Raw genomic sequence first — 16,182 nt, forward strand, 5'->3', positions numbered from 1 at the left:
ATATAGAAACGGCTGGCAAAGATAGAATTTGCCAGACATAACGTCTATCAATTATAATTAGAAAGTGTATTTTCTTAATTTCTCCAGTACCGACAGCAGGCAAATTTACTGGTTGCACATGTGCGACTGGATGTAAAATTCAGTCGCACACTCTCAAATTTTAGTAGCAAAATGCGACCATCTGGTCGCACTCTGTAGCCCTGGGCGTGTCTCAACCGAAATGCCTCTGCACAAAATTGGATAGGCCTACAAGTACCAATCAGAGCAATTGAGTAAGTGACGTATGTTACTCCATTGCTCTGATATTTTACTAAATAGTAGTAGTGGGAAGTTGGGATCATTTTTACGGACTCAGATCTTTGAAACTCGTTCAGCAAAATGAACAAATATTTTTTCCAAGTTATTTCGTTCATTTCAGCAGAATATAATTAAATTGTCACATGTTAAATTCCCCAACACATCTAGTATTTATGCAAACGTTGATCACATTTAGAATAAAAAATAATAAATTATAAGCTAATGCAGCCAAGGCCAGACTCTTTTAAGAAAGAAATTATCCATTAATTGCTTAGCTGGGTCTTCAGGCTATGCAGTCTGTTAGTTCACCTCAGCTCCGAATCCAAGTCGTTCTTTCTTTTTGTCACTTCACATTTAATCACGTCTGTTCCCTGGAAAGATTAGTTCGCCTCTCGAGTCTTTTGAGTCATTCGTTCACCAACTCACAGCCCCATAGGCTGAATGCAGAAGAACCTGAACAGAACCGATGGCATGTAGTGCATGCGCGGTCAACACAAAATGAACTAATCGCTCTCTGAAACAACTCGTTGTCACATTAAAGTTTAGTTAAAAAAGAATGAATCGTCACATCACTAACGCATAGTTGTCGTTTACATGTCTATCTGTACTGCTTTAATACTGTGATGTTTTGTAATGTTTAATACAAATTTTAAAAAAACCGCATAGTTGTCAACAGAACTCAACAGCACACACGCTGGAAGAAGTGGAAGAAGTACAAAAAGAAGATGAGTGTAAAAAATGTTGCCGGTGTTGTAAACAGAATTTAAGGATACACAGAGTACTTTAGCCTGACGTCGTCATACTCAGATTCAAACAAATTCAATTCAACCCAAGTGGATGGTTACGTTACTGTCCATCATTGTATAAAGCCCGCCCTGACAATTTGATTGGTCGGAACAGCTTTGGTTCGAGCATAATAGCTCCACAACGGATGAAGTCCAGACCGAACATCCCGACCCAAATGTTGTGGGCATGGCTAAGTTCGGCTGGCATCCAGGCTAGGTCTGATCAGTAAAGTTTCTAAAACTCTGGCTGAGATAGGCTTTGAGGGATTTCTTCTGCTCACCTGTATGATGCTAAGAATCTCATCATAGCTCAGATGCTCTCCCTGACAGTTGACCAAGAAGTCATTGAGCTGAGAGATGGCCAGTCCCAGCACACCCAGCGATGAATTCTCCACTCCAGTGCCATTGGTCACGATGCTAGCAGCTGCGATGGCATCTGAAATCTGCTTCTGGTTGTCAGACATTTGCTGCCGCGTGCGGATAAAAAGGCCCAGGTCAGAGCCGTTACGAGTTAGGAGATCTGTGAAGAGATCAGCTTTGTAAAAACATCCTACCTCATCAGTTACATAAGTTAAAAATGACTATTATTCACACATGCCCACCAAGATCTGGTTGCAGTCCCGTAAGTTTGTCGTCAATCCTCAGTGTAGTGTAGAGAGGAACAGAATCCGGACCCGAGCGACTACATGGCACAGCGTAGGTGTCAAACAGATCCTTCAGATCCTTGCGACTGCGAATGCTGGACACACAGCAGACAAACGAGAAACTTTAAACAATCATCCAGATTCAAAACACAAGCTGTGTATTTAGTTAGAGGAATAGGTGTGTTCTACCTAAAAGACTTGAAGAGCTCCACAAATTCAACAAAGCTCATGATGCTGTCAGAGATCATGAGTTCCTGGAAGCCTCTGAAGCAACCTTTCCCTCGACCATGCCAGCTTCGACTGCTCCAGGCCCTGAGACCACAAAACACAGTGAGCTCTGAAGCAAAACAGCCTTTACAACAAGCTTTAAGAAACAAAATCCAATTTATTCTTCACCATAACACAGATGCACACATCTCGCTGAAACATCTGTGAAAGACTGCATCACTTTAAGCTTAAACATGCATGCGTATGACATGTGAGAACCAATGAGATCTTGTATAGATACATCTGAAAGTATCTTAAAAAGAACAGGATCTTGTAAAACCCTATCCTTTCTGGGAATGCACTGAATTTGTATTTCTGCAAAGGGAGTGGCCTTACCCTGGCTGACTTTTGGAGTTGGCGGGGAGAATGGGGGAGGAATGGGGGCGTGTAGGGGTGGGGATGTTTGTGTTAAAGGAGCCAGAGGAAGATGAGGAAGAGGACAAGGAGGATCCAGGAGACTGGCCTTTGCTGTTGGATAAGGAAAAGGGTCCAGGGTGGCCAAAGGTACTGCAGTCCTCTATGGAAACATTAAAACATGCCACAATGTCCCTGATCTCTTTAGACATTCACATCCCAAAACCAATTATTTATACACTCAAGTATCTTCAGTGTATACATAAAAAAGTACTGGTAAAACAGTTGAAATACCATGCTCGACATTCTTCTACAATTATGTTTTACCAGAGTCCAATTAGCTGTCAACAAAATGTTCAGTAACTCTCACCAGCCTCTTCCTGTTCGACAATTTCCAAAGGGTCTGACTCTCTCCTCCCTAAAGTCTCCTTACAGCTCTTGGTCTTGCGTGAGATCATCTCATCATCTGTTCCATCGCCACTGTCTCCCTGTGAATAGGACAGTGTATTAGCCAAGTGACATAGTCAAGCCAGGTCATGACATAGCTTGACATAGCCAAGTCTTTCTCTTCTTACCCTGACTAAGGCTTTCTTCTTTTTTTTGACATTGGAGTTGATGCCCAGCGGACTGTTTTTTTGGACTGAGTTCTTCTCTGCACTTTTGCTGGCGGATCCAGGGCCGCTAGCGCCCATATTCCAGCGTCTCCCACCGAACAGTTCGATAGCATGGGCCAGTGTGGGCCCCTCAAATCTACCATCCTCCTAGAAAAAAAAATGTTTTACAACAATATAAAAGCCATCCATAATAAAAATGCACAACAATAATTAATGGAATTTAGCATTCAAAAAAGAAAGCGCTGCCTTAGCTGACCTAAAGTCAGCAGAGTAATGTTAAAAGGAAACTGCCAGGCAATCATAGTCAAAAGTGGAATGTGTTTGGTGTTGTGAAAACTTGAGATCTTTATCTAAAAGCAGCCAATGGTAGTTTAAGCTGGTTCGGCTGGTTGATTAGCTGACAAATACCCTAAACCCTTCTAAAATTATAAAACCAGACCAACATGCCCAGTGGAAACCAGCTTGGTGGCTAGATAGTGTAAGGCCAGCAGGCTTTTTTATAGAAGGGTTACAATAACTGTTGCAATTTTTATGGTGTTTAAGGGACAAATGAGAATAATATGAAAAATTAATTCTGCTAGATGTAATATTTTACATCACATTCAAACATTTTAAGACATTAGCAAAATCCTTACAAAAAAAACAAAAAAATTCTTAAATTGCATCTGCTAAATGAATAGATGTAAAAGTACCTGGTACAAACTAACATACTGCTTTCGCAGCCATTGCAGTCTCTGGTCAGGAAATTTCCTAATTTTCCTGATGGCACTGAGCAGCTCCTGGAGGCCCTTGTGCAGCATGCGTGCCGTATGCTTGGGGGCCACAAAGTGCAGGAGCCTGTTGTCTGTGGTGTGAAGTCCATATAGCAGCGTGACACCATTTTCGCTAGGATTCATGTTCAATAGTTTGTGCTGCAGGCACACATAGTTAACATCCACTCCAGGGTGACCCATAAACACAGCCTTCACCACATTAAGGTCCAGGAGTCCGTCGGACAGTCCGCAGTGCACAGATTGGCCCAGGAATAAGTGGTCTGGGGATGGTGGATGTCCCATGAAGCCTCTGGCTCTTCCACCTGGGCCGCAGCTACTGTGGGGCTTGGACCAGGTGAGGAAGCAGTTATCAGGCTGTAGATGAAGGAGGCAGCGGGCAGTGAGATGGGTCTCGGGGTCGTAGTGGATGACGGTTGCTCCCTGGAGCAGGAACTGGTGGATATCTGGCTGAAGTGAGAGCACGTACCAAGGGATGAGCTCTGTACCGTGGCTAAAGGGTCCATGCACCTCTTCTATGGTCTGGAGGTCTACGTCCTTAGCCAGCTCAAGTGGGTCCCCTTCAGAGTCTGAGAGGTCCCCTACTAAAAACCTAAAAAAAAATATGACATGAAGCAGGTGAAGCAGACATAAAGGATCAAGTGAGTGAATAAACAGAACTCTGCCTGGAAAACTTCTCACTTTCTTGGAAGGGGTCATGCCATATTAGTCTTGTAAAAAGGAGTTGACAGGAGCATACAATATTAAAGAGCACTGTCTACCAATGACACACAAATTGAGGGGCCGTTATATAATATAATACAATACAATGTTATGAGTTAAATTGCTTTAATTTGTGCACTGTGGCAGAGCTGGCGTCTTGATCTTAAAGGCGGGGTGGATTAACGCACAGGCTTCCATGGACTGAAAACCAGGGGCCCACACTGGGGAGGGGTCTACTGGCTGCACAAAAATGAAACTTTTCAACTTATTTTATATATGGGATTTTACAGCTGTGACAACCGCATTCTATAAACAACACACGCCCGTACATTTTCAGGACTCGCAAATGCATTTTCGGCGAAGCGCGAATGGAACCGGACTGGACACGTCATACAATGCGAGAGAGAGCCGCTGAACATCTGTCATCTGAAGGTTTTAGATCCAGTCACTGGGTTCCATCAGTGCTGCTTTAAAGTGTCAATTTTAATTCCAGGATGTTTTAAATCTGGGGACTGAAAAAGAGGAACTGCAATATTGCTTAAATGTATAATATATTGCTTAAATATTACTTTAAAAGGCTATGATTTAATTAATTAAAGGCAAGCACTGCATGTTTCAAAGTAAAAATGCGGTGCTGTTGCGCGTTCTACGTGCTCGTATTTTTTAAAGCAGTTTGCAAATCACCAAATTGATGGTGTTTATATCATACCTGTAAACTTGCATTTGGGCCAGGAAAGTTTTGATTGCATTTTCTTTTCATATTCCCTCTGTATAATGCCTATAATAATGTAGAACTGCTATAATTCTGTTGTTCCCTACTGGCAAAGAGTGAATTTGCCCATTCACCTATATTTGACATGTACGCAGGATACACAAAGTTAACTGTGTATCGACAAGAAATTTGAGACATAAACAATTGGCCGAAAGCTAAAATAACATTTTTTATCTGTGGTAGGGGGGCCTACCGTAATGATATAGCCCAAGGGCCTCTGGTTATCTTAAGGCGCCCCTGCTTAAAGATGGTTGTGGTTTAAGTCTTGTTTACTCTGTGTCTTGGTCTGCATGGGTTTTTTGTGGTCTCAGACAAGACTGCAGTCTATTTCCAAAGAGTATTAAAGGTGATAATTACCTCTTTTTGTACTGTGTCTGCACCATTACAGATGATTCACAAGAATACCATGGTTTTTAATGGCCACTTTAAATGGCTCAGTGTTCTCAATGAATGCTGCAATATATTCAGCCTTATATTATTTTAATTAAATTGGAAAGTTTGGATCTTGGGCCAACCGTTTTTGGCTTGGGTCTAGTCTTGATTTGGACCTAGGACTTTGGTATTAATCTGGGTTTTCCGGGGTTGTCATTGGTCTGGGTCTTAAGGGATGTAGTATTGGTCTGGACCTAAGAACTGTGGTTTTGGTCTGAGTCTTAGGCGATTGGGGATTGGTCTGGGTCTTGGAAAACTTGGTCTTGACTTCAAATCTGCATTGTGGGTTTCAGAGGCAGGATATGCATGCATTTCTAAGTGCAAACACATCAAATCCATACATCTGAAACACTACATGTTACTTAGAAACCAATCAAGTTAGTGCAACCATTAAAACTATCTGGCAACTTACAGGACATGCTCTGACCCAGGTCCTTTCCTTGAGAGTGGACGGTAAGGATAGAGGGTTGAATTGAATGGAAGAAAGAAAGAAAAAGAAGGTAGTAGTTTGAGAATTAAAGTGCCAGGCTTCACATGGGCAAATCTAGGGGTGGATCTGTACCCAAACACAACATGCTGAACTTTGATACATTTGTGGCATAAAGCATGGTATAAACAGGTATAATGTGGTATAAACAGTTCTTGGGAAAGATGTAAAAACGAGGGAAAAAAGAAAGAAGTATATCAAAGCCAGATTGCTCAAGTTTCAGTCTCTTGAAAGATGAAAACACTGGAGTCTACAACACAGACGATGAGATTCTCCAGAGACACAGTATTAACAACCGATATGTGCACCTTCCTCCAGATGACAAAACTTCTTCAGCGTTGAAGACAAACAGAACTAAAAACTCACTGCTTTTTATCTTCTAAGGAAATATAGGATCTGTAATGCTGCTCTGTACATAGGTCCACATGCACAAACACCATCATGACAACATGTTCCACAGAGAAACCATTCAGTCAAATGGTAGGTTTTGGAGTCACCTAGATAACTTGATAAGATTTAAAGGTTCATAATAAACCCTAAGCACTTACATTAGTTCCTTCACTCGCTTTTAAAAATTATCTCAAGGTTGTCAAGGGAGGAGAATTAGTAGTAAACTGTAGATACTGAATGATGTGTTTTATGGTGTGAATAGAATTTTACAGCAATCCAGCCATACCCTTTATCAAAACATATTAAGTGCCCATTCAAGTGCCACATACTGTACATGGAAAGTCTTTTCATCAGATATGCTTTAGTTAAGTTAAAGTAAGGGTTTTGAAAAACATGAAAAGGACTGTTTTCATTGTCTGCTGCCTTTGTTCTGGTGGTGTTGCTACAAAGTCATGTTCCTGAAGTTCCATTTTACAGTTCAGATGACTGGCTCAATTAAACCTTCAAACCTAAATGTGTTGTTTGGCTTAGTGCAATTACTAAAAAAATGATATACGCAGCAGTGAGATCAGAGCGGACAGATCGGCTTGCAGTAAATGCTGCTCCATCTCTGCCAGCGCTGAGTTTGAATCACTTATAAAATGTGCATTAGACAAAGCAAAACGTGCCAAACATCTTTCCAAACTTGTAATGAGAAGTGTTTACAAACCTGTTGTCCAACAAAAGAGAACATATAATGATGTTTTTACTCCAAACTCACTTCATAACATCTGTCGAGTGTTTGCAACAATTTCCTTTTGTGATCTGACATGGCTTCATATCATAGAATAAGGCAGAATTTATATTATTTTATAGCATTATTAGGCTAGGTCAATTAGCATTGCATTATAAATATCAGTGTTGGGCCGTCAGGGCCAGCAAGGCCTTCTCTGCTGGCCTAATCACTATAAGAATCTTGGACTAAAATTTTAATATATCTTTTTCCATGAATGCGTGTTAAATTAGTCTATTCTCTTAATTTCATAGCTTTTCTCTTGGTTGTGCTGCTTCCAGTAGTGTTTATTTATGTTAGAGCTTTTTTCCAATCATATTTCAGGCATCATGTATTGCCAGGGTCAAATAAATCTGCCTTGAGGCGTTCAGAATCAATATTGCGGGTGCCTCTATTGCGGGTGCCTCTAGGTTAAAATGAATGGCAATGAAACTGAATGGCAATGAATGGCAATGAAACTGTGCGCTCAGATAACCAATCAGATAATCACTCCGATTTAAACAGCCAATCAGATTTCGAGATGGCGTTCCCAGGGCCATCTAGCTGGTGTAAAATAACGTTGGCATTTTCACGTCCTTTGATTGGATCGTCAGAGAGCGTACTATAACTAGTGACCTAGTCAGAATAACTAGCAAACAGCACAAGATAAAATATCTGTAGTTTTAATAGCTTTTTTTTCGAACCCCAATGGCTGACAGAGGAGAAGAAATGAATGTATTAATATATTAATATATTTCAAAATTATCTCACATAGCCTTCTCCAGCTTATCGCACAGTCACCGATTGCTATTCGATCTATCCCAGCTAAAAATTAACTGCCATCACTGATTTTGAAGTCCGCGGAGCTCCTTGATCTATTTGAGAGCATGGGTCAGCTGCACACATTGGCTTGTTTTGTGTACATATAATCATAGCCTATTTTGGTGAGAAAGCTATAATGCATTTTATTTACATTTTTTATATCCTACAGTCAACCCTGGGCTGGCTAATCCGTGCCGTGTTTTTTCCGTGATGAATGTGATTTATTTTTGTCTTGTAAATTTATGATCCAAATTTTTTACTATTATTATTATATTCGTTATTAATATATTATTTTCAACATTTTTATACTGTTAAAATCGCAAATCGATAAATTTGTCATACTGTTGGTAAGATTTTTCAAGAACCATTTATGCGGTTGCGTTTTCTTTCCTGTAGAATATGCACAAAAACACACAATTTGGGAGAACTCAAAAGGTAGCCCACTACAAAACTGCCCGGAGCGGATCGATGCTTCTGTTAGATTTGATGTATGTGGCGCAGCTGACGCCCTGTTATACTGCGATTCTGTATAATATTAACGGTTTCTATAGCTGTGGCATCATGATGATTTTATTAAGAGGTGAATTAATTCAGGTAGGATACCACTGAAGGCCTAGGTGTGAAATGCACGGCCCGCCACTGATAAATATACTTTATCCTTTTGAAAATACCTGAGATGCCTAGAACACCACAGATAAATCATATATTGTTGCAATTGTATGTTTATTGTCTTCATGTTTAATCAGTCAAAACATCTCTATATGTATCTGCATTTTATTCTGCTACTTGCTACAGCGATATCTGGATGCCTTTGTCCATATGAGAGATTTCCTGGAATGTCATAAGTTTCATGACTTCTATAAGTCTCAATTGTGGACTTTCTGCTCGAGGGCGCCCTCTGGCTACAAGTATGAATGGAACAGACATTACATGTGTATACTCACTAATGTTCACAACACCCTATTAAGGGTAAAAAATAGGAAAAATATTAAATAATACTCTCCAAAGAAATTTGAAGTAAACATATGCAAATAGTTTTTCTCCATTGTAGAGATTTTTTTTCTCAGTGGACGCATACGTTCTCCCGATAAAAAAATTAAGAAATTACCGTCACATATTTGTATCATAATAATTTAATATATTTATCTGTACTGGCCCTACTGTTTTTGTGTGATGTTGTGTGGCTGTGTTTTGGAGTATGTGTGTAATATGTGCTAAATTGTGGGGGGAAAAATAAATAAAAAATAATAAATTTAATATTTTTTTAACTTTAAACCTTTCAAATGCTTTATAGTGAAATTAAACAATTTTAAAGTGCTCAACCAAAATGGGTAGATGTTTGGATTGTGATTAGTGATATTGGGCTATATAAAAAAAAAACTGACTTAATGTTAAGCAAGAGGTGTTACGTTCCTGCAGTCTGACATTTTTGGCAAATACAATTTTTGTGTGAAAACATTTCTTGTTAAGGTTTATATTTTGTGTGGCCTATATGGAACATTAATGTCCTTTGTCAGTCACATGGCTGTTTAAGTGATGAACTGCACTCTTGTGGTTATCACAACATTTTATACTCGTGCTACAATTGTGTGGCCTGTGCTAAAAAAAAATTCAACCTCTGTATCACCAGTGCTGTGTGCAAAAAAAGCTGTCTATGAGCAACAATGGCAGATGTCAAATCATGTACATTCAGCAGTTCCGCCACCAACTCTCATTGAGATTCAAGGGAATGCTAGTCATCAGAGACCTCATTGATTAACATAGACATGTGTAAAGAAATAATCAAAACCTCTATGCAGAGTGCATGTTAACGATATTAAAACAAACTGGGAATGCCTCAGCATAAAATGATTAGACTAAACGCATCATATATTTGCAAACAAGCTCCAAAATTAACTCACTGGTTCCTGCTCTTGTCTTTGAAGGAATTTTTGGGGCAAACTGTGATCTCTCGTGCCTTCTCCTCAGGCTCCTCGGCCTCCAAGCTTCGGTTGCAACTGCGAATCGTCTGCAGAATGTTACTGACGGTCGCCTCCTTGTCTGAGCTTTGTAGCCCATCGCTCCCAACCCTCTGCAGGAAGTGCTGCTGGCCGTTGTAGTCAGTGACAAACTGTGGAAGGTAAAGAGCGCTTCACCACAGAGATTCCACACAAAAGAAAATAACCACAATTATGGACAATACGAGTAGATTTGTGGGCTTTAAAAGCTTTCACGGGTGATTCAATAGTCACCAGAGTGACAAAATGTCTTTTTCCCAGCTGAATCATTCTAATGTGTTTTTTCTAAAGCCAGGAAGCAATTCAGCAGGCATATTAAATGTTTGATGAAAAGGTAATTGCTCCAGCTAGCCAAAATCGTCTCAAGAATATTATTGTAACCGTAAAAGACAATTCAATTTGACCGCGGTGATACAATTTCCTGTGTTAGTCATCATCACTCTTTGAAAGCACCTAATCCTCACCTCAACAGGATCTTCTTGAGAGTCAAAAGAGGGACGTAGTCCAATAATGCTGGCTGCACCGTCCAGAGCCTCACTAAGTTCCTTAAGGAAGACGCCACAGAAAGGCACCACTTTGCATCCTGGGATGTTGAGGGCACGGTTGACCACTTTCTTGTACTCAGATGATGATTCGTGCTGGGCCATGGCGTCCTTCAGACCACGCATGGTCTCAATATCCGCCTGGTCCATGAACTGCCACATCTTTAGCACTTTGCGAGACCTGGGGAAGAATAAGTGGTGAGCAGGGTTGTAGGGATGTAATTTTGGACGTCCTAACTGTATATTGCTTAAGGCCTCTTTAACGTTCGTTATTTGAACGTTAATTTAGGGATGCAGTCTGGTGGTTAGCGTACATGCTCTGACACCAAAGATGCTTCAGTGCAACCTGAGTTATATTCTGGTATAAGTCATACAATCTGTATCTTTAACCATTGTCCATATCATTCCTGTCTCTCTTTCTATATCAGCAAACTCAAAGAGGTTGCTACATTTTCTTACTGTAGAGAAAATGCGATTGGATAACTTTAATTATTAATTTATTTTAATATATTTATGGTAAGCATAAAACATTTGATAGATGACAAAAATGTCATCAAAAAAATAAATAAAACATCCCTCGGAAGTGGTAAGAGTCTGACACAAAGCTTGATGAGAGAGAACTTTGTGGAGCATTTTAGGTCACAAGTCCATAGAATAACTTGTATTGCAGATTAATAGTAATACAAACAGTGAGACTCATCCTTTCACATGTTACAATCAATGTCATCAATGTCTCAAGAATTTTCCTCATTTTGTTAAGCATCACAAAATACAGAGAGGATCATTTTGTCTTACAGGGCTATTTCTTTTTTAAACAAGCACTTTCAAGGCATCATGCCATACCTGAGACCTGCCAAGAACTCCATGACCGCATTGTAGTTGCCCATGTTCCAGGAGCACTTCGCCACATGGACGAGGTATGAGAAGACTTCTCTCTTCTCCTCCATGGACCCAGCAGTCAGAATAAGCCAGGTCACCCATGAGCTCACCTAAACACACAACACACACCTTGTTATAAGGCCCTACTGACAGAAGAACAACTACAACAATCTTGAGAAAATGCTGATCTCCATACCTTCCTTACATTATTCACTCTCTCACTTTATTGCTGTATAATCATCATCATCATCATCATCATATATTTGGAAGAAACACTGCAGATTGTATAACATAAATCTCAAGCTTTAAACTAAATATAGAGTTCAAACATGATTTAATTTACATTTCCAAGAAAAATGAAGATTTGAGTGCACATGTAGAGTTGAGCCCACTGGATCTAGTAACACTAACACAGATAACAGGAGTCATTGATTGGGTCTAGACCAGGGGTGCAAACCTCAGTTCCTGGAGGGCCAAAGTCCTGCACAGTTTACTTCCAACCCTGCTCCAACACACTGTAGTTTTCAAAGGCTGCGTCTGAAAACATAGGCATCTGACTTGTTGCCTCGCTGCCTTATCAGGCAATAACTTTGTAGGCAGCATTTGCGCATTAAGGAACCTCACAAAATGGACAGACTTCCGAGGCAGCATAATTGTTTAATAATCTACAGCAATAGAGTGAGCTTGGGTGAGAACTAAACAAATATTTAATTACTTCAATAGTAATGACATCAGAAGTGGAAAACGTTGGCTAAAAGCGTACATTTACACACAAATTGACCAACAACTGCAACTTTCAGACGCCATCTTTAATTTTTAGCTCAATGGTTACAGAATGGAGCACACAGGACTGTGGGATATCAGAGGCAGTGAAGGATACATCTATGCTGCCTTAAAAAAATCGATCAGATGAAGGTATTTCAGGAGACAGGAAGTGAAGCTAACATTGGATTTGGACATGCCTTGGACATACCTACCTTGGAATACGTCCCATGAAGGCAGTATTGTTAAGCTTTCGGATGCAGCCAAATTATCCTAAAGGACTTGATTAGCTGGATCAGAAGCGTTTTAGGGTTGAAGCTAACCTCTGCCAAACTATAGGTGCGTTCCGATTTACAGGGCCCCTATGAATTGTTCACTGCTTCCTACTCCCTGAGCATGGGATATAACAAATACTTTAATTTACTTTACTTTCAAATGTAAAATACTGTACATACAAATCACAGGCCTAATATATCTAATAAATATAATAAAAATTAAAGCTGCCAGCAGCAATAAAAGCACCCTCGCACCCGTGCCACCGCCACCTGGTGGCTTTAGGAAAACAGAGCACAGTGGGCAATATGCATTTAGGTATTCAAAAATAGGAGGACTACGTCAGTCATTTGTATTTTCCACACTTCCTGTTACCAGTTGGTGGCGCTATGACTATAACTAAAAATTGGCATGTAGATGTCTTCAGGTCAGGACTCTTATCAAATGTGAAGTTTGGGGCACATCGGACATTGTATGCCTGACTTACAAACAACTTCCTTTTCACGGCCGTCACGTTACATGTGTCTACCTAATTTCTGACTCTTAATTGGAATTTTGTAGGTGGCGCTATCGAGCCATTTTGCTACACCTAATTCTGAAACCCATATCAGACGTACATTTTTGGCACTTGTGATGCGTGTGCAAAGTTTAATGAGTTTTCGAGCATGTTTAGGCCCTCAAAAATGTGATTCATTTCGGAGAACAAGAATAATAGGCCGAGCAATTCCAATAGGGTCCTCACACCATCGGTGCTCGAGCCCTGATTATATGTTTACTACACTTGTATGACTATTGCAGCAATTAATTGGCTATTAACAGAGCTTTTCCTTTGAAAATCTCCTTCAATGACTCTGCCCCATCGTTAGTTCTGACTGGTAATGCGGTGAGCAATGACAGTTGGGTGATTTTTCCTCTCCACTTCCTGTGAAGTAATGTATCGATGTTCCCTTATTCCCTATGCTGTTCACAGTAGGGCTGAACGATTAATTGCATTTGCGATAATATCGCGATATGCTATAACGTGATTTCCTAACCGCAAAGGCTGCGATTACAGTCTGGTCCATAGTTGCCAAGTCCGCGTATAACACGCGACTTTGGGCTTCTTTTTTTGGCAAGTCGCGTTAAAAAATCACGAGTCGCGGGTTGCGGTTTTTTGGGCTTATTTTAAAAAGAGTGGTTGCTTGTTAGAAAAATAAAATAAGCAACTTCGTTTCTTTACATTTATGGTCGCTGTTGTGTCCAATACATTGACTGACATTGTATTCTCTCAGCTAATAGCCATTCAGTGCAACGATACAAGTGCTGTAGTAATCCGTCCTCATATATCCCGCCTCCTTCTCCCCCTCACTGAAGAAAAATCGTGTTCCACGTGCAGGTATATGTGACGTTATAAATGCACGTAATGATAGTTAGTACACTTAAATGTATGTAGCCTATACATTTTTACAAACAATGCCACCAGCAGAGATGTACAGAGATGGAGAGGGAACAGGGAAGAGAGGCACCTAATTTAATAATGTATTTAAAATTACAGGCTATTATATAAAAAAAAACAAGTATACTAATAATAACAGTAGGTATGGTTCGAATGTATTTTATTATAAATAGGCCTATGTGGCTATACTCCAGCGCTCCCTTAGTGCTTGCCTGTGTCCCAATGTGCATACTATCCATCCTAAATAGTATGTGACAGTCATTTTCAATACTATTTAGGGCAGATAGTATATGCACATTGAGATGTAGGGCTTATCTTTTTCAAGGTTTGCAGTGTGTGTTCACTACTCACTGCCCCTAATATGTGTCCACTAACTCCGACTATGGGTTCCCATAATTGGCCTTCATGTCACTTTTTCTTTTCTCCAAACCTCTTGTTCACAGCTGATCGGAGGATATTGCGTGTCCTTTATTGCAATTTGATGATTTTTGTAAAATCACATCTGTTTTTGCTTTTCAAACTCCGAGAGGTGTCAGTTTAATATGTTGCAGGCTCATTTATTGATACCTTTTTTTAATTATAAATAATATTGATGATAATAAATAATATAATAACATTGGGCTTGTTTTGGGCTTGTTTTTGAAGCTGCGGTTGCTTATTTGTCTCGCGAGAGTTGGCAACACTGGTCTGGTCACGTGACACGCGAGAGTAAAGTCTGCAGAAGAAGCATCAGCACGTTACACATGCCTGGCCTAAAAGAAAAAAAAAAACTATTTGTGTTTGATCTATCTAATATGGTGTTGTTCATACTATAGGCTACTATCATCTCTCCAATGATTCTGGATCGATTCTGAGCTTAGATTTAAATGGAGGTGCGCGGTGGCGCTTCGTGTGTTTTAGAAACACCCGTATTCTGATTGCTTCCATTATATCTCTCTCTCTCTCACACACACACACACACACACAATCACGCACGAACCATAAAATAATATTTCATAACGTTCGGAAAGGTTGACGGCGCGAATTGCAATGACATTCGCAGGCTTCTTTGCACAGGATAAGCACTGTGAGAAACTGATGTCACACTTACTGTGTGTGTTCTCGCCCGCCGGTATTTTCCTTACAAATGCTCAACGAAGGCTTCATTCATGTCGTTAGTAACTGACTGACAGAAGGCTTTCCATTTCAAATGCTCACGCGGCGCATTGTGAAGAGTGCTCGCGAGCGAGCGACCGTGCGCGTCTCAAAATGCTTTTATGACGCAAAATTAATGTTAACACCATCAGTAATGTCTTAATGAATTAAACAGACAGGGCAAAAACATCTTATATTTCAAAAGAGATCTGTGCATTAGTGTGAATGCAGGTCTCCCGCTGTCTATGATGTCATCATTAATAATCAAACAACAGCTGAGAAAGAGAAAAATCACTCACAGTTCAGACAATCTTAAATACTGAAAGCACTCTTTGTTCATTGCTTGTAATATGTTTTTTTGTTTCTCTTTACGATTTACTACTTTATGTTTTGCAGCTATATTAGTTTATATATTTAAAATTATTAACATGCAATTGTTTTAATTAAAATGTTATAATGTGTAGTTATTTTAAAAAGCTTATAATTACATATATCATAATAAAAAACATATTAATTATTAATATTAATCTTATTAATTTATTAAAAACTTAAAAAGGAAAAAGTTCAAGAATTGTTTTGGAATCGGATCGTGACTCCCAGAATCGGAATCGGATCGTGAGGTACCAATTAAAGATTTCCACCATTACTATACAATAATGTATTGTTGAATAGTATACAGAAGATTAAGAGTTTAAAAAATAATCGCATATTAAATCGCAATATTGGTTAAAAAAAAAAAATCGCAATTAGATTTTTTTCCAAAATCGTTCAGCCCTAGTTACAGTGCCCTTCGAACTGAACATGTTTGCTCCCTTCGGATTGGAATCTCACTTACTATGCGAAATAACCTGTGAAGTCCACTTATGGTCTAATGGATCGCACCTTATGGCTATATCCGAAAATGGCTTTTTTGTGAAAAAGGCACGGTTGAATCCAATGTTAGCTTCACTTCCTGTCTCCTGAAATACCTTCATCTGATGGATTTTTGAAGGCAACATAGATTTATCCTTTGCTGCCTATGATATCCCACAATCCTGTGCGTTCCATTCGGTGACAGTTGAGCTAGAAAAAGA

General features: G+C 39.7%; 1 protein-coding gene across 6 annotated transcripts in view; it reads right to left on the reverse strand.

The window, feature by feature from the left end:
• Positions 1-16,182, reverse strand: part of plce1 (phospholipase C, epsilon 1) — a 114,656-nt gene that overhangs the window by 28,389 nt on the left and 70,085 nt on the right. For 4 of the 6 annotated variants that reach the window (XM_079845411.1, XM_079845410.1, XM_079845408.1 and 1 more), the window contains exons 5-14: positions 11,470-11,615; positions 10,549-10,807; positions 9,989-10,197; positions 3,654-4,323; positions 2,923-3,108; positions 2,718-2,835; positions 2,330-2,510; positions 1,916-2,038; positions 1,685-1,821; positions 1,364-1,602 (exon numbers count right to left, since the gene is read on the reverse strand). In XM_079845411.1, the coding sequence (XP_079701537.1) occupies positions 1,364-1,602; positions 1,685-1,821; positions 1,916-2,038; positions 2,330-2,510; positions 2,718-2,835; positions 2,923-3,108; positions 3,654-4,323; positions 9,989-10,197; positions 10,549-10,807; positions 11,470-11,615 (2,268 nt within the window). Of the gene's footprint in view, positions 1-1,363; positions 1,603-1,684; positions 1,822-1,915; positions 2,039-2,329; positions 2,511-2,717; positions 2,836-2,922; positions 3,109-3,653; positions 4,324-6,049; positions 6,077-9,988; positions 10,198-10,548; positions 10,808-11,469; positions 11,616-16,182 lie in introns of all 6 variants that reach the window. The other 2 variants (XM_079845407.1, XM_079845412.1) reach the window with 1 other exon arrangement.

Source organism: Gobio gobio, assembly GCF_949357685.1.
Source record: "Gobio gobio genome assembly, chromosome: 20".
Classification (NCBI taxonomy): domain Eukaryota; kingdom Metazoa; phylum Chordata; class Actinopteri; order Cypriniformes; family Gobionidae; genus Gobio; species Gobio gobio.